This window comes from Neomonachus schauinslandi, chromosome 6 (assembly GCF_002201575.2).
Source record: "Neomonachus schauinslandi chromosome 6, ASM220157v2, whole genome shotgun sequence".
NCBI classification, from domain to species: Eukaryota; Metazoa; Chordata; class Mammalia; order Carnivora; family Phocidae; genus Neomonachus; species Neomonachus schauinslandi.
In genome coordinates, this window is record NC_058408.1 from 81,717,454 (window position 1) to 81,739,448 (window position 21,995).

The following is a 21,995-nucleotide window of genomic DNA, read 5'->3' on the forward strand; positions in this document are numbered from 1 at the left end:
TCTCTCTCTCAAATAAATAAATAAATAAAATCTTTTTTAAAAAAAAGATATTTGTTCCTATGTAATGTAATATGGACATTATATGCAGCCAGTCTGCTGGAGAGAAATTCAACCTTGTCCACTACATGCTAGCTATAGGACACTGGATAATCCAATCTCTCTGTGTCTCAGTTTCCTCATCTGTAAAATGTAGATGGTATTAGGACCTACTTCATAGGGCTGTTGTGAGAATTAAATGAGTTTTTATGTGTAGAAGTGCTCAACATAAAAAGTCAATGTAGCCATTAAGATCTCTTAATGATTAAGATTGTTAACATCATAAATCAGATTCTATATTTAGATAAGGGGAAAATATTCCATAAATCCAAAGAAATATATCACAAATTCAGAATAACAGTAGCTGACCTGGGAAGTTTAATTGCAATAAGTCAGGGCACCTGGGTGGCCCAGTCGGTTAAGCATCTGCCCTCTCCTCAGGTCATGAGCCCAGGGTCCTGGGATTGAGTCCCCCATCCGGCTCCCTACTGAGCAGGAAGCCTACTTCTCCCTCTCCCTCTTCCCCTCCCCCCTGCTCGTGCTGTCTGTCTCTCTCTAATAAAATCTTTAAAAAAAAATTACCACCCCAAAATGTGACAACTTCCAAGTATTTAGCCCAATTTTTTTTAAAGTAAGCTCTACCCCCAATGTGGGGCTCAAACTCACAACCCCAAGATCAAGAGTCACATGCTCTACCAAACGAGCCAGCGAGGTGCCCGTTATTTAGCACAGTTTTAAACAAACACTGTTTTAAAAATCTGCTGTTCTTTTTGAAAAAGTGTTTTTAGTTGTGGTAAAATACACATAAAATTTATCATCTTAACCATTTTTAAGTGTAGAATTCAGTAGCATTAGGCATATTCACATTGTTGTGCAACCAATCACCAAAACCTTCTCATCCAGCCAAATTGAAACTCTATACCCATTCAACAACTCCCATAACCCTTTCTCCCCAGCCCCGACCTTGTTTTTATGAACTTGACTACTCGAGGTATCTCATATAAGTGGAATCAAACAGTATTTGTCTTTGTGACTGGCTTATTTCACTTACCATAATGTCTTTTCTGTCTTTTTATGCTAAATGTCAAAGCCCGTCTCCAAGTTGTACTACAACCTCACAGTAGATCCTTAGCCTTCCCATACCGAATCGTCTCATATTTAAGTAGGTCCTCCAAAAAGTTTTAAGCATTTCCTAAAAGGCCAAAGGCACTCCTTCTCTCTAAAACACCAATGACTAAAATCTACACCAAACCCACGATTTTTACGACAAAACTGTATGAATGAGAATAAAATTAATCAATAACTTTGTGCCCTTTCTCTACACACTTTTAAATACCAGCAAATCTCTCCAAACCACTCCTCCACAAATTTATCCCAGCCACTCCTAATAACTGGCAAACCATGATGTTTCTCCTTTCTGGTAGACCCTATTTACTCTCTGGGCCATAGTTTGTTTGTTTTTAATTTAAATTCAAGTTAGTTAACATATAGTGTATTATTAGTTTCACTCTCTGGGTTATATTCATTGCACACTTACTGTCTGACATATTGTTTTCTAGTGGACTCTCTTGCATATTTCCCAGCAAAATGCTAAAGTAGGAAAAGTATCATACGGGGCGCCTGGGTGGCTCAGTCATTAAGCGTCTGCCTTCGGCTCAGGTCATGATTCCAGGTCCTGGGATCGAGCCCCGCATCGGGCTCCCTGCTCCGCGGGAAGCCTGCTTCTCCCTCTCCCACTCCCCCTGCTTGTGTTCCCTCTCTCGCTGTGTCTCTCTCTCTGTCAAATAAATAAATAAAATCTTAAAAAAAAAAAAAAGTATCATACACTTTTTAAAAAACAAACTCTGAAGTGCTAAGTATACAACAAATATTCTATTAAAGTGTATGATAAACTGACTTTAATAAATCAAACAGAAGGGGCACCTGGATGGCTCAGTCGGTTAAGCGGCTGCCTTGGGCTCAGGTCATGATCTCAGGATCCTGGGTTGAGCCCCTACTCAGGGGGGAGCCTGCTTCTCCCTCTCCCTCTGACCTTCCTGCCCCCTCCCACCCCCACTCGTGTTCTCTCTCAAATAAATAAAATCTTTAAAAAAAATGAATCAATCAAAAAGAAAAAAATCAAAACCACCAGAAAATAGTAACAACTCTAGTTTTATTGTTGAACATTTACACCTTACAAAAATAATTAAGTACTGAGATGATCCAAGAAGCCTGTTTAAAATCAGTAAAAGGGGGGCGCCTGGGTGGCTCAGTTGGTTAAGCGTCTGCCTTCAGCTCAGGTCATGATCCCAGGGTCCTGGGATCGAGCCCCATGTTGGGCTCCCTGCTCAGCAGGGAGCCTGCTTCTCCCTCTCCCTCTGCCTGCCGCTCTGCCTACCTGTGTTCTCTCTCTCTCTGTCAAATAAATAAATAAAATCTTTAAAAATAAATAAATAAAATCAGTAAAAGGTAAAAACAATATTGTGCTGCAGGGTTAAGATTCACTTAAGATTGAATTAGATTCAATTAAGTATGCATAACTAAATTAAAAATTAAAATTAAAAAGTTAGCCTTATAAGTACAGAAACAGAGTACATAGAGTAACAGATCTTCCAAAGAAGTAGAAAAAAAATGAAAAGAGAAAATAAACAAGATCAAACCTCAATCCAAAAAAAGGCAAGAAAGGAGAAAAAAAAAACAACACAGAAAGTATCAAGTGTAAGATGGTAGAAAAAGTCCAAATCCATTCATTCAACAGTTATATTATGGAAAATCTACCAAAAGCCAGATACTGTTTTAGGCACGAGGAATACAGCAGTTAACAAAACATACAAAAATATCTGCTCTCAGGAAGCTTCTATCCTCGTGGGGGAAACACAGTAAATCAGACAAATGAGTAAACCACATGGCATGTCAAATGATGGTAAGCACAATGACAATGAGTGCAATGGAGATGTAAGGGAAGGCTATGTGGGGGAAGACCTCACTGAGAAGCTAATATTCCAAAAAATATGAGGGAGTTAAGGGATTAAACCATGTACACAGATGGGGGGAGAGCATTCCAGGCAAAGGAACCCCCAACTGCAAATATCCTGAGGCTGGGATGTGCTTGAGGAGGCCACAAAATAAAGAGGAGCAGTAGCAAGAGATGAGATCAGAGGTAAAACAGGAGGGGATCATACAGGACCTCAGGGACCACTCTACCAACTTCGGCTTTTACTGAGTGCAATGGGTAGTCCCTGCAGGATTTTTTGAAAGGAGGGCAATAATTTTTTTTTTTTTTTTTTTAAGGAGGGTCACTTTAGATGCTGTGATGAAGAGACTAAGAAGAAAAAGCAGACGAGTTAGGTGGCTACAGCAGTAATCCAGGTGAGAGACAAGCTGTAAACTGGACTAGTGGAAGTGGTGAGAAAGGCTTGGGAGTCTGGACAGATTCTGAAAGCGAAGGGCACAGGATCTGCTAATGGATTACATGTGTGGTGTGAAAGAGATGAGTCATAGATGACTCCAAAAGTCTGGGCCTGAACAAATACCTCTGTAATGACAATGAATAAGTACAAAACCCTGCCAGTCAAAAGGCAGAGCCTGTCGACTTGGATTCTTAAAAATCCCCAGCGATATGCTGTTTATAAAAGCATAGAGAAAGATTAAAAGTAAAATGATGGGGAACGTTGAGACACAGACGGACGAGAAGTCGGCTCTCTTAATCTCCTCTTTATTTTAACACCTTAGCATTTGTGAACCCTGTCTTCCCAACAATTCCCGAGACTGTTGTTCCTTCGGGGACAGGGATGTCACACCCTCGTACGGACCCACCCACAACTTAGACCAATCCCCAGCTGGTGGTAACTGAACTATTTCAAAATGTTCAATGTTCCGCACCTACTTCACGTTATTTCTCCTTCGTCACAGATGTTAAGTGATTTGGAACTTCAGGGCCGTTTCTATAACCTGAGCAATTCCCCTCTTCCAAAGTGACACGCCAACAAGGCTTCTACGCAAAGTGCTGGGCGGCGCTGCGGGTCCCGCTCCCTCGCCCGCGGCCCGAGCTAGGGCCCCCGCCCGCCCGGACTCCCTTCCAGCCTGCGAGTCTGGGTCTGGTCGCGGCGGCAGGGAGCAGGCAACGCCCAACTCTGACAACCTGAGAAGTTTCTAGGAGAGGACAGAAGGACCGAAGCACTGCAGGGTGATGCCCCCGCCACAGGCCAGCCACCAACGCTTGGCTCCCGCAGGCCCTCAGCCCCTCCGAAGCTCACCTGCCCCGCGGCTAGCCCGGGTGGTCGGAGCAGCGACCCTCGCACGCGCCGGTCCGCAGCGAAGGTTCCGGCTTTGGCCGGAAGTGTTTCTGTAGGGAGACAGGAAGTCCCGCCTCCGCGGCGTGAGCTGCGGACGCTGGAGCTCAGGCCTGAACATAATAGGCAAGGGTCTTGGGAGTGGATAGATGTTAGGTTCATCCACCCAAATCTGGGCCGGCTCTCCGCCTCTGTCCTGCATAACTGATTCCCGCAAACTCAGGATGTCAGAACAACCCAATGAACGTGCATGTTCTAGTTTACTTGTTTTTCAGTACCATGTTTATGCAGAGTCTACCACGCAGGAAGCGTGTAGTCACAGAGAATAAAATAGTGTTGAGGGGCGCCTGGGTGGCTCGGTGGGCTGAGGGTCCGCCTTCGGCGGCTGGGGTCATGATCCCGGGATCGAGTACCGCATCGGGCTCCCTGCTCAGCGGGGAGTCTGCTTCTCCCTCTGTGTTCTCTCTCTCATGTTCGCTCTCAAGTAAATTAAAAAAAAAAAAAAATCTTAAAAAAAAATAAAAATAGGGGCGCCTGGGTGGCTCAGTCGGTTAATTGTCTGCCTTCCGCTCAGGTCATGGTCCCAGGGTTCTGGGATTGAGCCCCACATTGGGCTCCCTGGCTTCTCCCTCTCCCACTCCCCTGCTTGTGTTCCCTCTCTCGCTGTGTCTCTCTCTGTCAAATAAAATCTTTAAATAAAGAAAGAAAAAAGAAAAAAGTGTTGATGCCTCAAAAGCTAAAAATAATAATTAACTAGCTAAAACATAAGGCAGAATGAAAGTAAATACAATAATAGAGCAAATTCCATAGGCATGTTACTTTCTAAGCCTCAGTATTCTCCTATGTAACTAGCTCAATGGATCAACTGGTTTGTTGTGAGGATCAAATGAGATGACACAAACTTTTAGCAATGGTGATTAAAGCACACAATACCTGTGATGTTGTTCTCACTAGTTGAAAGAGGCTTTTCACCCACCCAAGGGGAAACTGAATAAAAACTCAGGGAGGTATCATTCATGTTATTAAAGTTGAGAAGAATTTCACTACATGAGATAGATACCCATGTGAATCCATAAAAACTGCTTTTGTTGATTAATGAAAGGACATAGGATGAAAAACCTTGCTCCCTAAAACAAACTTTCAGGAGCTTTACAGTTTGAAATCCTATCAGTAAGAAAGGAACATCCCTCTCCTGCCTGGCTGAGCTGAGCCATGTGGATCATTTTGACACTTTTCCAATCCAGGTATAGAGCTTCACATAAGGGTTTTTCAGATATAACATTCCATATTTATTTTAACTTTGTAGTTGTCAAGGATTCTAGACCTTAGAGTCTGCTTCATAGCCCAGACAAGAGCCTGCTTAATTCTTACCTATACTCCAACCAATCCTATGCTATCCCTGTCTCTTCCCCACCTTTTTTTTAGTTAGACTCCCCCAGTTGCTCTGGTGTTGTGGTCTCACTTGTTTCAGCCAGTTAATAAACCTGACTTTGTTAGACTATAGGTTTATCTTTCATGGGCTTTATCACTGTTTATTTTGACCAAGCTTCTTGCACTCATGAAGGTTGGAGGACACTTTTAACCCTTAGACAAAAACTGAATCAGAATAAAGGTAAATGATTTACTGATGTTCATATGTGTCCTAAAAAGAGCTGTGGACTTTTTAACCTGAAGGTTTTAAAATTGCCTTTTGGCAGAGAAAAACAACCGTTCTAGAAAATTGTTTGGCATCCGCCAAATTCAGACCACCCCACAACAGACACAGGAAGCATGAACCTTCTTTTTCTTTGTAAAATATTTTCTTGTCTCCACTAAATTGTGACAATATTTGCCCAGTTTTATCTAGAGTGCAATAATGATCCTTTTGCCTTCAGTCCTTTTCTCGTCACATTTATCCCGTACACTGCTGCCTCAACTATGTTACCTACTTGAAATACTTACTCTGCTAAATCTTTCCCTCAAAGAGGTGTATACCTCCTGCCTCTCATTCCTCACCTCCTTCTCAATTTTATCCCTTTCAGCCTGGCCTTCTGGCTTCACCAGTGACTTCAAATCACCAAGGTGATTCTTCAGTCCCCCTATCCCTTGATTTCTCTACAGCATAGATTGATAGGATTAATTCTCACCCTTTGTTGTAAAAGTCGTATTTAAGGGACGCCTGGGTGGCTCAGTCAATTGAGCATCCGACTCTTGATTTCGGCTAGGGTCGTGGTCTAGGGGTTGTGAGATCGAGCCCCGAGTCAGGCTTCATGCTCAGCGACGAGTCTGCTTGTCCCTCTCCCTCTGCTCCTCCCCCCCTGCTTGCTCTCTCTCTCTCAAATAGGTGAATAAAATCTTTAAAAATAAATTAAATAAATAAAAATAAAAGTTGTATTTAAAACATTATAGAAAAAAGCTCAAACTTAAAATACTGAATATCTGCAATGGAATCCCTTTTGAGTCTCATCATTGGTGCCTTGAGTAAATATTTAGCGAGTGCCAGCTCTGCACCAAATACTGTTTTTCAGGCATTGGAGATCTAGCAGTGAGAAAGAGATGCAGTGTTCCAGTCCTGGGACATTTATATTCTAATGGCATGAGGCAGATGATACATAAATAAAACAAATAATTTCAGATTGTGCTAAGTGCAATAAAGGAAATAGAGAGTGCTATAATAAGATGTAACCAACTTTAGAGTAGGAAGGTAAAGGGAAGATAACTTTCAAGATTGTATTTGAACTGGGGTGCCTGGGTGGCTCAGTTGGTTAAGCGTCTGCCTTCGGCTCAGGTCATGATCCCAGGGTCCTCCGTGGGAAGCCTGCTTCTCCCTCTCCCTCTGCCTCCCCCACCCTCCGGCTTGTGCTCTCTCTCTCTCTTTCAAATTAAAAAAAGAAGAGAGAGAGAGAGAGATGGTATTTGAACTGATAGCTTTAAGGTAAGAAGGATCCAGCAAAGTTAAAAATAAATAAATAAGTAGAACAAAAAAAAAAAAAGGTGAGAGGTGCCTGGGTGGCTCAGTCAGTTGAGCATCGGACTCTGAGTTTCGGCTCAGGTCATGATCTCATGGGTCGTGGGATTGAGCCCTGCGTCAGCTTTCTCGCTGACAGGGGGGGGATTCTGCTTGAAGATTCTCTCCCTCTGCCCCTCCCCCACACTTGAGCGCAAGCACTCAGGTTCTCTCTCTCTCTCTCAAAAATAAATAAATCTTAAAAGAAAAACTGGAAGAAGAGCATCACAGGCCTAAGTAAGAGCAAATATGAAGATCCCTAAGTGGAAAATACTGACTTACAACTTTTAAAGATCTTTCTAGGGGCACCTGGGTAGCTCAGTGGGTTAAGCGGCTACCTTTGGCTCATGTCATGATCTCGGAGTCCTGGGATTGAGCCCAGGTCGGGCTCCCTGCTCAGTGGGGAGCCTGCTTCTCTCTCTCCCTCTGCCTGCCACTCCCCCTGCTTGTGCTCTCTTTCTCTGTCCAATAAGATCTTTAAAAAAAAAAAATCTTTCTAGTGCTACAAGTTAACAGGGATGGGAGGCAGGGGAGAGGGTGAGTTAAGAGGGAAGACGGTGAGTAGAGAGGTCAGTTATGAACTATTACAGTCATTTCATATACAGCACACACACACAAAAATGGTGGTTTAGGGGTGCCTGGCTGGCTCAGTGGGTAGAGCATGTGATTCTCAATTTCAGGGTCATGAGTTCAAGGCCCAAGATGCGCATGGAGCCTAATTAAAAAAGAAAAATTTTTTGAAAAGAAAATGGTGGCTTAAACCAGAAAGGTAGGAGCAAAACTTGAAGACTGGGGGTTTATTTTTTTTAATTGTTATTATTTTAAGATTTTATTTATTCATTTGAGAGAGAGACAGAGAGAGAACAAGCAGGGAGAGAGGCAAGCAGAGTGAGAGGGAGAAGCAGACTCCTCGCTGAGCCAGGAGCCCAACATGGGGCTCCATCCCAGGACCTGGAGATCATGACGTGAGCTGAAGGCAGACGTTTAACCATCTGAGCCACCCAGGCACCCTGTAGACTGGGGTTTTAGCTGGAGAAATTAAGGAAGATGAAAAGAGAGAACTACTCCCTAGATTTTGCAAGATAAATGCCAGTGTCCTTGACAAGAGCAGTTTTGGTAGTTTTGGACTCAGAAGCCAGACTAGCATGAGTTGAAGTGGAAGGGAAGTTTAGGGAACAAGGCTAAATGACTCTTCAAAGAATAGATCTAACTGCCACATTTGATGAACATTTTTCAGACATCCTATTGGATGTCTCTGCTGCATTACACTGTAATGGTTTACTCCCCAAAACCAGATATCCCAATTCCACTGGTTCTTTCTTCCTCTTCTTCCCCTCCTCCTTCTCCTCCTTCTTCTCCCTCTTCTTCCTCTTCTTCTTCCCCTTCTCCTTCTTCCTCTTCTTTTTTTGACGGGAATTATGAATCACTTTGGAAATCCAATGAAAGCTATCCATATATATATGTATATCCATTCATATATATATATATATATGAATTTTGCCTATAATTTCAGAGAGTTAATTAATCCTTTCAAGCCCATTAATAGGCCCCAATGAGTCCATGGATCCCAGATTAAGAACACCCTTTCTTTTCAATTAGCTGGTCTCTTCTTCCTTCCTGAGTTCCTTACTCCTTTGATTATTCCCTCCTTGGTTATCTGTCTTTGCCTATTGTTCTTCTTGTGCTGCATACTTTCTCAGTGTCTACATCTACTTTCTTGGTTTTGTTATTGGGGCCATGACAACTATTTTAGTACAGAAGCCATTTGGAGTTGTGGGATAACTTGAAAGAAGATCAAGTTCAGGTAAGCCCACTCAATTTTGGGAGACCTATTTGATTTCATTAGTATCTATTTAGACACCATGACAGTTGAGGCTATGAATAATTGTTCATAAGCACATTCTGAGAAAGATTTATATAAGAAAACAAAATCAGGGGTGCCTGGCTGGCTCAGTCAGTAGAGTATGCAACTCTTGATCTCAGGGTCATGAGTTTCAGCCCCATGTTGGGTGTAGAGATTACTTAAAAATAAAATCTTAAAAAAAAAATAAAATAGAAAACAAAACTCAAAAGCGAATTCTCTCATTGTAACATTTTACAATCTTCTTCAAGGTTGTTCCTCCTCCTACCCCCATTGCAAGGAAGTGTCAGCCTTCCAGGGAGATGTTCCACAGTGGCATTCCTGCTGGCCTTCTTCTTATGAACTTCTGGCACTTTCTGACATGGCAACTTTCCCCTTATTATACTGGTTGTGAAGATTGATTGTGTCAACTTAGGCTAGGTCATGGCACCCAGATATTTGGTCAAACACTAGTCTAAATGTGGCTGTGAAGGAGTGTTTTAGATGAGATTAACAGTTACATCAGTAGACTTCAGGTAAAGCAGATTGCCCTCCTTAGATGGGTGGGCCTCGTTTAATCAGTTGAAGGTCTCTCGGCGAAAGAGAGCATTCTGCCCCCCCCACCTCCGAAGCATAGGACCATGAAACATGGAGAAAATATCAGAGCTACTTCCACAAGGAAAAAGCAAGGAATGATTGCTGGGTAGATAAAAAAACATCTGTCATAGATTCAATTCAATATCATCTCAAATCTCTCCAATGGTATTTTTTGATTATGGTTTGTCTTATTTTAAGGTTTTCTCTGTTCCCTTAATTATTCCTGTTCCTTTAAATTAAATTTTTTCTATATTTTTCTTGTTTTGTTGTTGCTTTTTTTTTTTTTTTTTACCTTGGTCTTTCTCTGTTAAACTGCAGGTGCTCTATAAATGTGGGAGATCCTGGTTGTCCATTTATATCACAAAATGAGGCAGTAGAAATTCTAAATGGGAGCTAGCAGGAGCTCGACTTCTGTGGGTAAGGCTGCTTGATGGTAAGTCTCATTGTCATGTGAGAGGGAAGGGAACTGCCATGCTCCAGGAAGGCTCTCATATGCCAAATAGAAGAGTGTAGCTCTTTGACACCAACATCTTTGCCAGTTACCCAAATTCTCCCCAGAAACTCACTCCTAGCTCTCTAGAGAAGATGTCTTACTTTTCTGCTTAGGGATATATACCTGGCAATGATGATTTAGCTTCCCCACTGGGGTACAAGAAAGAGGTAGTGGGAGGAATACATCCTGTTATTTGCAGCCCATCAATTAATTTCTGTTTTCATCCATATTTATCCCTTCAAACCTCTGTGTTGACAAGTACAGCACTGTTCCAGTTCATTTCCTATCACTGCTCTAACAGATTACCACAATCTTAGTGGCTTAAAACAACATAAATTTATTATATTACAGTTCTGTAGAAGTCCAACACTTCTCACTGGGCTAAAATCAAGGTGTCAGTGGGGCTGTGTTCCTATCCGGAGGCTCCAGGCAAGAATCCATTCCTTGCCTTTTCTGGTTTCTAGAAGCCACCTGTATTCCATGGCTCACAGTCCCCTTCGTCCATCTTCACGGTCAGAAATGGTGTGTTGAGTCCTTTCCATATCACACTACTCTGACCTCGTTTCCATCCTCACATCTTCTTTCACTCTCCCTGTCTGCCTCCCTTGTCCACTTGGAAAAATCCTTGTATTACTTTGGTCCACCTGGGCAATTCAGAATAATCTCCATATTTTAAGGTCATCTGATTAGCAACCTTAATTTCATCTGCAACCTTAACTCCCCTTTGCCATATAACCTACCATATTTACAGTTCTGGGGATGAGGACATGGACATCTTTGGTGGGGGCATTATTCTGCCTATACATTTGGTTCTACTGAGCCTGTTGGATCCTATGTCAGCCCCAAGCTCTTCTCTACATATTTTTAGCTATGGCTTTATCCACGCCGCTTTCATCAATCAGTCATCTGCTTTCTGTATTCCAGAAATTTTTCTTAAGATTTTATTTATTTATTTGAGAAAGAGAGAAAGTGAGAGACAGAGCACAAGCGGAGGACAAGGGGTAGAGGGAGAGGGAAAAGCAGACTCCCTGCTGAGCAGGGAGCCTGATGTGGGTGGGGCTTGATCCCAGGACTCTGGGATCATAACCAGAGCAGAAGGCAGACACTTAAACAACTGAGCCACCCAGGTGCCCCTGAAATTTTTTTTGAAATTTCTCATGCACTAGCAGAGCCCATTCTCAATGTTATTTTGATATTTTAGCCTTTTTATTCTTTTACTTTCCTTTTAGTATTCTCCCAAAAGGGAGAAAGAATCAACATTGTACTCAGTCTAGCATCTTGAAGAGGATGAATATTTAAAAAAAAAAAAAAAAAGATTTATTTGAGAGAGAGAGATTGCAAGCAGGGGAAGAGGCAGAGAGAGAGGGAGACAAGCAGACTCCCCACTGAGTGGGGAGCCTGATGCAGGGCTCAATTCCAAGACCCTGAGTCATGACCCCAGCTGAAACCAAGAGTCAGATGCCCAACCGACTGAGCCACCCAGGTGCTCCTTGAAGAGGATGAATATTCTTCCTCCACCTTGTAGGGCTTGCAGAAAATTTAATCTCAGTCAGACTTGGGACCACTTTACCAGCTTTTAGATTTAGGAGGTACCTGAGGTCATCTCATCTCTAGGCTTCATAGACACCATGCACAGGTTTATTGTTAAAGCTAATAAAGATCCTTCAAAGTCCAGAACATTTCTGCTTCCTTGCCATGGGAATGCTGCTATGAACGTTTGTGTACAAGGTTTTGCATGGATATGTTTTTTCTTTTTTTTTTAAGATTTTATTTATTTTAGAGATAGAGAAATGGGAGGGACAAGCAGACTCTGCGCTGAGTGCAGAGCCTGACGAGGGGCTCAGTTTCACAACCCTGAGATCACAACCTGAGCCAAAATCAAGAGTCGGACATTTAGCCGACTGAGCCACCCAGGTGCCCCTGGATATACTTTTTCATTTCTTTTGGGTTTGTGGACTGAATGTTTGTGTCCTCGAAAAAATTCATATGGAAGGGAGCGAGGATGTCCGGTCCATCCTCTCTAAAATCTTGCTCATCCCCTGGAACACTAGCAACAATCTTGGGAACTTCTGGCTTTTGCTCCCTTCCCAGAATCTCTCCTCTCCTTTCTTTTCTCTTTGCCCTTAAAGTCACTGCTCCTTTTATTCTGTGCCCCTCCTCCAGGATACCTAGCCTGATCCTCTCCACGGGCTCAGGTTTTAGGAAAATTCATTCAGAAAAGGAAGTATCTTGCAAGAAATTTATTTTAGTCTGATAATTTTAATACTTCCCTGAGACAAGAAAGCACAAAGTGGCCTGGGTACTTTTCTGGAACTAAGGATGGAAAAAAATAGAGGAAGAAGAACACAAATATCTCAAAAAAGTATTTTGCTTAGTAAAATGGTTGGATATTATCAAATTCAATTACCAGAAAGCAAAGCAAATAATTTTAGTATGAAATTTGATGGAAGGTACTATTGACCTTTCATCGGCTTATTTATTTCTCCATTTGATCCAATGAAACCAACTCATCTTTTCTTCATTGTGTGCTACACAGACATTAAAGTCTTAAAAAAAATTTGGAATTCTTGAATATAAGCTGTAAGTTACAGTCTAATTCTTTTTTTTTTTTAAGATTTTATTTATTTATTTGTCAGAGAGAGAGAGCAAGAGAGAGCAGAAGCAGGGGGAGCGGCAGGCAGAGGGAGAAGCAGGCTCCCCACTGAGCAAGGAGCCCGATGCGGGACTCGATCCCAGGACTCTGGGATCATGACCTGAGCCAAAGGCAGACGCTTAACTGATTGAGCCACCCAGGCGCCCAGTTATGGTCTAATTCTTAAACAAAAGTATTAAGTCCCATTATGTATTTCAGTGTTTTGCTAATTAACTTTAGTAATTTTATGATTATGGTAACATAATTATTTATAATATTTCATTATAACTCTATTTGCCATTAATAGCTGGAAATGATATGGATCAATAAAACTTTTCTACTGTTACAAAATATTTTGCTAATAACTGTATCTGTAAATATCTATATCGATATAACCTTATAGTATATAGTTTTTTTTTTTTCTTGGATTTATCTGAGAGAGAGAGAGAGATTGAGAGAATGAATGGGAGGAGGGGCAGAGGGAGAAGCAGACTCCCCACTGAGCAGGGAGCCTGACGCAGGACTCAATCCCAGGACCCTGGGATCCTGATCTGAGCTGAAGGCAGATGCTTAATCAACTGAGCCACCCAGGCGCCCAGTATATAGATAGTTTTGCTATCTATATATCTATATCTATATTATATCTATATATTAAATCACAGACTGTGATTTAATCCATTTATATTGATGGACATTTGTCACTTTTTTCTATTATATGTACTGCTATAATAAATAAATATATTTTTATATACATTTTGTACACCTGAGGGGGCATATCTTAAGTATATATTCCCTACTCAAAATGTAAAACAAGATCACCATATGACTCAGCCATCTAGGATTTACCTGTCACTGTTGGCTTGAGCTGCTATAACAAAATACCACAGACTGAGTGGCTTAAACAACAGAAGTTTATTTTCTCACAGTACTGGAGGCTCAAGTCCAAGGTTAAGGTGCCAGCCAATTTGGTTCCTGGCTTGCAGATGGCTCTCTTCTTACTGTGTCCTCACATGATAGACAGAAAAAATAGCTCTCTCTTGTCTCTTCTTTTTTTTTTTAAAGATTTATTTATTTATTTATTTGAGAGAGAGAGAATGAGAGAGAGCGAGTACATGAGAGGGGGGAGGGTCGGAGGGAGAAGCAGACTCCCCGCTGAGCAGGGAGCCTGATGCGGGACTCGATCCCGGGACTCCAGGATCACGACCTGAGCCGAAGGCAGTCGCTTAACCAACTGAGCCACCCAGGCGCCCTCTCTTGTCTCTTCTTATAAGGACACTAATCCTGTTGGATCAGGTCCCTACCCTTATGACCTCATTTAAACATAATTGCTTTCATAAAGGCCCTATCTCCAAATATAGAAATATTGGAGGTTGAGGCTTCAAAATGTGAGTTTTGTTATGACCACTCAGTCCATAACATTACCCAAAAGAAATGAAAAAAATACACCCACACAAAAACTTATATGCAAATGTTTGTAGTGACATTATTCATAATAGTCAAAAAGTAGGAACCACCCAAATGCCTGTCAACTCACAAATGCATAAACAAATATGGTCCACCCATGCAATGGACTATTATTCAGACTTAAAAAGAAATGAAATTGGGATCATGACCTGAGCCGAAGGCAGACGCTTAACCGACTGAGCCACCCAGGCGCCCCCCTCTACTGATGACCTAGGTTCTTTTTTTTTTTTTTTAAAGAGATTTTATTTATTTATTTGACAGACAGAGACACAGCGAGAGAGGGAACACAAGCAAGGGGAGTGGGAGAGGGAGAAGCAGGCTTCCCGCGAAGCAGGGAGCCTGATGCGGGGCTCGATGCAGGGCTCGATCCCAGGACCCTGGGATCATGACCTGAGCTGAAGGCAGACGCTTAATGACTGAGCCACCCAGGCACCCCTGCAGACCTAGGTTCTTTTGTTATACCCTTATGTAGCTGTGTAAAACAAGGCATAAGATCCTCTAGGGAAGGCCTTTGTTTTTCTTGTTTTGAAATTCAATCCATTTATTGACATATATATTGTACATGACTTACAAATCTTCACTTCTGTCACTCTGCTAGAACTTTTCCGGAAAAGCCTCCATTTCCTCGATCCTCTTTCCACAAGTAATGGAAGTGACTGTGCTTTGAAGGTTACAGCTGACAAACACCTGTTCGTTGCTCTCCCTGGCTAAGTGCTGGGCAAGGCCAGTGGAGGTCCTGTCAGAAGTGTCTCTGAGGAGGGAGGTAGACACAGGGATGGAATCGTAGCGATTGCACACAGCCATGGCAACACTCGGCCACCCTAATTCTTCCTAATCCCATCTGTTTCCTTTTGGCAAATTACCACTCCACAGTTGTATACAGCCACAGTGTCCTGTCTTCCCATACAGAAGCCAAAGGGTCCCGGGAGAGGCAGACGCTTAACCGGGAGACGCTTAACCGGCAACCCGGGAGGTTGCTATGTCCTTCTCTTACTGCTACAACCAAAGGGTAATATGTGACCTAATCTTGGCCAGCTGGATTCTGCTTCTAGGGAGATTCTTCCCTTCCCTTCCCTTCATCCCTTCCCTCCCCTTCCCTTCCTTTTCCTCCCCTCCGCTCCCTTTTCTCCTTCCCTTTCTCCCCTCCCCTCCCCTCTCCTCTCTTTTTTCTGTTTAAATAGGCTCCACACCCAGCGTGGAGCCCAATGGGGGGCGTGAACTCATGACTGTGATTTCCAAACCTAAGCTGAGATCAAGAGTTGGACACTTAACTGACTGAGCTACCCAGGCACCCCTCCATGGAGATTCTTGAGTGGAAAAAACTTTTGGAGTCCCCTCATCTGGCAGCAGACTCTGACCAAAAGGCTAAATAGTACTTGCTGTTACAGTTATTTTCCGACTCTTGTTCTATCTTGTTATTTGTCCTGAACCTGAACCTGGTGATCCCTTCAGTAAATTCCCTTTGGTTCTTAAGGTAGGCTGATCTCCAAGCTATGGGAAGAGAAAAACAAGAAAGCACAAGGTGGCTTCAGAGATTGTTACAGTAAGTTGCCACCGTGTGAAAAAGAATGAAATAAAATTATTTACATAAATTATCCCTAGAGTGGAACATAACATTATTGGTTTAAATAATCTGCTTCATTTTCAGTTTCCTTTACTTAGTTTTATATGTCCAATTCTTTATGGTTGACTTAATATGTCCGCTTTTCTTTTTTAGTTTTAAAATTTTGTTTTTGAAGTAATCTCTACACCCAACATGGGTCTCAAACTCATGACCCTGAGATCAAGAGTCACAAGCTCTACCAACTGAGCTGGCCAGGTGCTTCAATCTGTCAGCTTTAATAAATCATTTCTTTCTTGTAAGAACATTGACATGAGTTAGAATATCATTTATTACAACTAAATCTTTTTTTACTTTTCAAGTGTTAATTCACATTTTAAAATTTCTGTTAAGTGACTTTACAAGGTTTGGTAAGATTTACAAATTACTTTGTAGCTTACCATTAAATATCTTCTATTATTCATTAAACCAATTCTCAGATCTTCAGATATAGTTTTCTTTCTCTATGTACAGTAACAAATATAATTCAAGGATAATCAATTGGTCATTCTTCTAAAGTATACAGTGCTTTACAAAGAATACACATAGTGGGGCGCCTGGGTGGCTCAGTTGGTTAAGCTACTGCCTTCGGCTCAGGTCATGATCCTGGAGTCCCTGGATCGAGTCCCGCATCAGGCTCCCTGCTCGGCAGGGAGTCTGCTTCTCCCTCTGACCCTCCCCCTTCTCATGTGCTTGCTCTCTCTCATTCTCTCTCTCTCAAATAAATAAATTAAAAAAAAATCTTAAAAAAAAATGCACATAGGGGCACCTGCGTGACTCAGTCAGTTGAGTGTCTGACTCTTGGTTTGGGCTCAGGTAATGATCTCAGGGTCGTGGGATCGAGCCTCTTGTTGGGCTCCGTGCTCAGCATGGAGTCTGTTTGGGATTCTCCCTCTCCTCTCCCCAAAATAAATAAATAAATAAAATCTTAAAAAAAAAAAAAGAGGGACCCTTGGGTGGCTCAGTTGGTTAAGTGTCGGCTCAGGTGATGATCTCAGGGTCCTGGAATTGAGTCCTGCATCAGGCTCCCTGCTCAGCGGGGAGCCTGCTTCTCCCTCTGCCTCTGCCATTCCCCCTGGTCATGCTCACTCCCTCTGACAAATAAATAAAATCTTAAAAAAAAAAAAAAAAAAAGAACGCACAAAATATAACAGCTAGTGCTACAAGTGTCTTCCAGACATCTCTGTGAAAAGATGCCCATTAATTAATGGTCATAAAACATCCTACACAATTAACTTGAACTCATGGGTTAATACTGAAACTTACATTACTAACATTATTGCTGATTGCACTGCTATATATTTTACTAGCTAGTATATAGTAAAAATAAGCCATACCACTCGTTAAGGTCCAGTATATTCAATCACATAAAATGTAAGGTTGCATTACTACAAGATTAATGGAATAACCAGAGGAAGTCTGTAGTAGCCAGCTGGAGGTGGGGACGGTTTGAGGAGCCGAACGCCAATTGCGTTATATCTGAATTCACATTATTGTGGGGTCCTTTATAATGAGTCTTTTTCTGTATTCTAACCACCAAATATCAGCCTTATATGTATGGCAACAAAACCTGTTCTAATGACAGGGAAAATGCAAAGTAAGGGTCAGATAAGAGACATCTCAAAGGACAAATCTGGGTGCCTGGGTGGCTCAGTTGATTAAACATCTGCCTTCAGCTCAGGTCATGATCCCCGAGCCCTGGGAATGAGTCCCAAGTCGGGCTCCCTGGCTCAGTGGAGAGACTCCTTCTCCCTCCCCTTCTCCCCCTCCCCCTGCTTGTGCTCTCTCACTCTCGCTCTATCTCAAATAAAATCTTTAAAAAAAGGACAATCGCAATGCCTGGGTGGTTCAGTCAGTTAAGCATCTGCCTTTGGCTCAGGTCATAATCCCAGGGCCCTGGGACCGAGTCCCGCACTGGGCTCCTTGCTCAGTGGGGAACTTGCTTCTCCCTCTGCCTGCAGCTCTCCCTGCTTGTGCTTTCTCTCTGACAATAAAATCTTTTTTTTTTTTTTTAAAGATTTTATTCATTTATTTGACAGAGAGAGACACAGCGAGAGAGGAACACAAGCAGGGGGAGTGGGAGAGGGAGAAGCAGGCTTCCCGCGGAGCAGGGAGCCCGATGCGGGGCTCGATCCCAGGACCCTGGGACCATGACCTGAGCCGAAGGCAGACGCTTAACGACTGAGCCACCCAGGCGCCCCTCTGACAATAAAATCTTAAAAAAAAAAAAAAAAAAAGGACGAACCTATAGGACTTGGGACGACTGGATAGAGGTGATGAGGGTAAATAAATTACTCCTGGATCACTTGAAGCATAAAGACGGTGATAGAAAAGGCAGGGGTTGAAGTGGTTTCATTCCATTGTTTGGATTGGTAGAGGGATCGAAGGGAAGTATAGGTTGGTTTTAATTACGTTATTTCAAGGTGATGATGGAAAGCTCAAATGAGTAGGCAGTAACAGGACCTGAATTTGAGGTCAGGCTTTGGATAAAATAGTAATCACAGACAAAACAGTAAGCAGTCTAAGAATCCTTTCAGAAGTGAACAGAACATTGAGTAAGAATCATTTGAGAAAGTTAGAGGTAGAACCACATTAACACAAAAGTTAACATTTGAAGTTTATGTTATCTTTTCACACACTTTTTTTAATGGAAACCTTGAGAGGTGGGAGATTAGTTTCAAGTAGATTTATTCATTATAAATATTTATTAAGTGCTTCTAGGAATACAAGGGTGAATAAGTCACAGTCCTTGCCCTTAATGAGTTTCCAATGCAATGGGAGACAAGTAAAAAAGTAATTAGGGGCCCCAATTCCAGCACTAAAAGTGCTATTTAATAATTGGCTATTTACTTACTAGTCTCCATTACAGGAAGGAATAGTGTATCACTCTTAAATCTCCAAAGCCTAGCGTAGATCTAGCACATAGGTGTTCAGGAAATATTCTAAAAAAATTAAATGAAAATAGTCTCAGCAATGATGAGTACTATTTTATGGCAGAGCATAAGCTGTGTGGGGAGAGTGAAGTGTTAGGAAATATCGTTAGTTATGGTGGGTTGGAGATCAGATTTTGGAAAGCCTTATATGTGATGCCAAGGGATTTATAGGTGGCAGTACTGAGGATTCAAAGAGAATGTCAGAGGGGTGCCTGGCGGCTCAGCTGATATCTGGCTCTTGGTTCCGGTTTAGGTCATGATTTCAGAGGGAGTGGAATTAACCCAGCATCGGGCTCTGTCAGAGCACAGCATGGAGTTGGCTTCAGATTCTTTCTCCCCTTCACTCCCCCTCTGCTCCTCCCTGCTCGTGTGCTCTCTCTCTAAAATAGATTTAAAAAATCCAAAAAGCCCAAACAAACCAAAGAGAATGTAAGACACGAGAATGACAATCAGATTTATGCTTTGTAAAGACCACTTTGGTTGGAATGTATGTTATTATAATAGACAAGTGCTTTCCAAACTTTTAAACACATTTAAGTGTGCACATAGAATGGGAGGCTGGCTGTACAGAACAACGTGCTTTGACCTGTATTCAAGTTCCTGGCTCTGCTCAACAAATGCTTGAAGAAAAAAACAAATCATCTGGTACCCAATAGGTACTTCTTCTATGTACATTTCCTTCCCCTTTTCCTTCCTCTGAATACACTGATTAAAAAAAGAGCCAATGGATAAAACTTGTATATGGCAGGGGACTGATATAGGCCCTCAAGAGGCAGAAAGGGAGGGAAACGAGCAGGAGGGCTTCCTTGGCCTAATGGCATGAGGACAAACAACTTTTCTTGAGATGAAAGGCAGACAATTTGAAGACAGACCTAAGAAGTAGGGAGGAGGAAAGTTTGCAGAGTTTCCACTAACTGGGAAAAGAGTGGAAAAGAAGCAGGGGACATTAGATTGATAAATGTGAAAACTCCATCAGGATTAGATAAAGGGCTTATTGAGGCCTTAACATGTTAACCTGCAATGGTTCTAACAGCAGTTCTGGAAACGCTCCCCGGCAGCATTAAGCAAGTTGGGAGAACAAAGATGGGGGTGGTTGGAAGCATCCAAGATTGGGAGTTGGCAGGATGAGAAAGGCCTGAGGAAAGTGATCTGAGAAAGCTCTTGAAGGGCCGCCTTTAGTGAATGACTGTAGGGCATAGGTCAGGAAAGGAAGGAAGTCAAGTTAGAAGTTAACAGAGTGGAATAGAGTAGAATAGAGAAGAGCCGACGGATTTAAAATCTTGCCGAAAGTGATTTATGGCAACATAATTTAGCCTTCATTCTTTTGGCTTTGGCAAGGAAAAAAATCAATTTATTTTTTGAACCTCCATAGACCAGAAAATGTGAAAATGTTTTAAAATTACAGGTCTTCTATATGACAAAATCCAACTTACTTTGGTTCCAAGGCACTCCTTTAAGCAGAAAAAAAAATACTGTAGCTTAAACCTAAGTAGATAAATTAATATATTTTATAGATTTAAACTACTCTTACATTGTTTTTCTTCTGTATTGACAACTGTGATTATAGTTCAAGTGAAAAGAATAGATTTTTGATTACTTAATGGATAAAATGACTCTTTTTTAAGTCCCCAATTCAAGGTCAAGCATTTCTGTCATTGACAAAGACCAGATACAAATGACAAAAGAATCATGAATAGCACCAGGCCAAGATTAATTTGATTAGGTAAGGAATAATCAATTTAAACAGTCTTCATCTTAAAGGTAAATATTTTGTCTATATAGTTAGCATCAGATCTTTTTTGAATAATCTTTATGTTTTTAAGTAATGGAGTCATAAACACAGAGTTCAAGTTTCCATAATGCAGCATAAATACCCATGATTTTAAGTTTCCCTTATGTCAATTAAAATGGAAGATTCAAACTATTTTAAAAGCTAGTAAATGTAGTACCCAACTCTTCAACAATTTCGGCTGAAGGCTTCAGTGAGATTTTCTCATATAAGTACATAGTGATTAAATCTGATATAACATATTATAATGGAACGAAACAAGCAAAATGCAATGTTTCTGAAAAACACAGTTTCATTTTGAGAGGTAAGCAACACTTGTAAATGAAGGAATCAGGGTTTTTCTTTTCTTTTCTCCTACCTCTTGTTGCCAGATGGCTCCAGGGGCTTGGTGGTGGAAAGTACACAAAAGGGATAGAGAGTCAGGGTTAAAGCACTATAAAGCTAATTAGTGCCCGATAGCATAGCCTTTGACTACTTTTCAGCCAGGCACTAGCTCTCAGGTTAACACTTCTCGTTCCTTTAATCACAGAGATTAAAGATACCTACTTCCCTTTCTATTCAAGCACCAATTGCCTTCAAGGGGAAGTAGTGACCTGGGTGGCAAGGAAAAGAACATTTCCCCCTGCTTTTGTACTTAGGGTGAGCAAACAGCTCTTTTATGATTTTTACTACTAACCAATAGGAAAATATAAAAAGGCTTAAATTAAGGCTCCTTCCTAAAATACTTTTTCCATATACCCTTGTTTCTTCACAAATGGAAAGCCATTGCTGTACCCAGATATTAATCAGTTTTTGGATCACAAATTACAAGGAAAAATGAATGAATTTGGGCTAGCATATAAATTTCATTAGGTGGAGACTCCTTGGTTAAAGAGCAGAATTTGCTGGGCAGGAAGAAGAAAAAAAAAGAAGGGGGTAAGAAGAAAGACCAGTGCACTTACTGAGCATCACGGTCAGCTCTTTCATGGAAGACTTCAGTGAGGGAGTTTCCAAGAAGAGACTGAGATATTCTAAGTAGCAACATTTAGGAAGAAAGAGGAGGTCCAGTGGTCTCTGGGCCAGCTCGCTACAGAAACTGGTCCCAAGGAGTCACTGGCTTGAAACTGGAGTAGACGAATGGGGAACTGCCCATACGGTAGTTAGGAAGTATCTGGATAAAAATTCCTGGAAGCTGAAGTCTTCTTTATTGACAGAATCAACAGAACATTTGTGGCAGTTGTCCATAAGGTCCAAACATAGCACATTCTGACATTCAAATTAGACCTATTTAAATGTGGCTCCTTTTGATTCCTTCAACTTTGTATATGATGATTATCTGTACAAAGGGGTTCTAAATGGAAACAACCTCATTCAC

The 21,995-nt window shown here is 41.7% G+C and overlaps 1 protein-coding gene across 1 annotated transcript in view; it reads right to left on the reverse strand.

Moving 5' to 3' along the window:
* TBCE (tubulin folding cofactor E) overlaps window positions 1-21,665 on the reverse strand; it is a 92,827-nt gene extending 71,162 nt beyond the window's left edge. The window contains exon 1 of the mRNA XM_021696167.2: window positions 21,583-21,665. Within this exon, the coding sequence (XP_021551842.1) occupies window positions 21,583-21,665 (83 nt within the window). The remainder of the gene's footprint in view (window positions 1-21,582) is intronic.
* Between the last annotated feature and the right edge of the window lie 330 nt (window positions 21,666-21,995).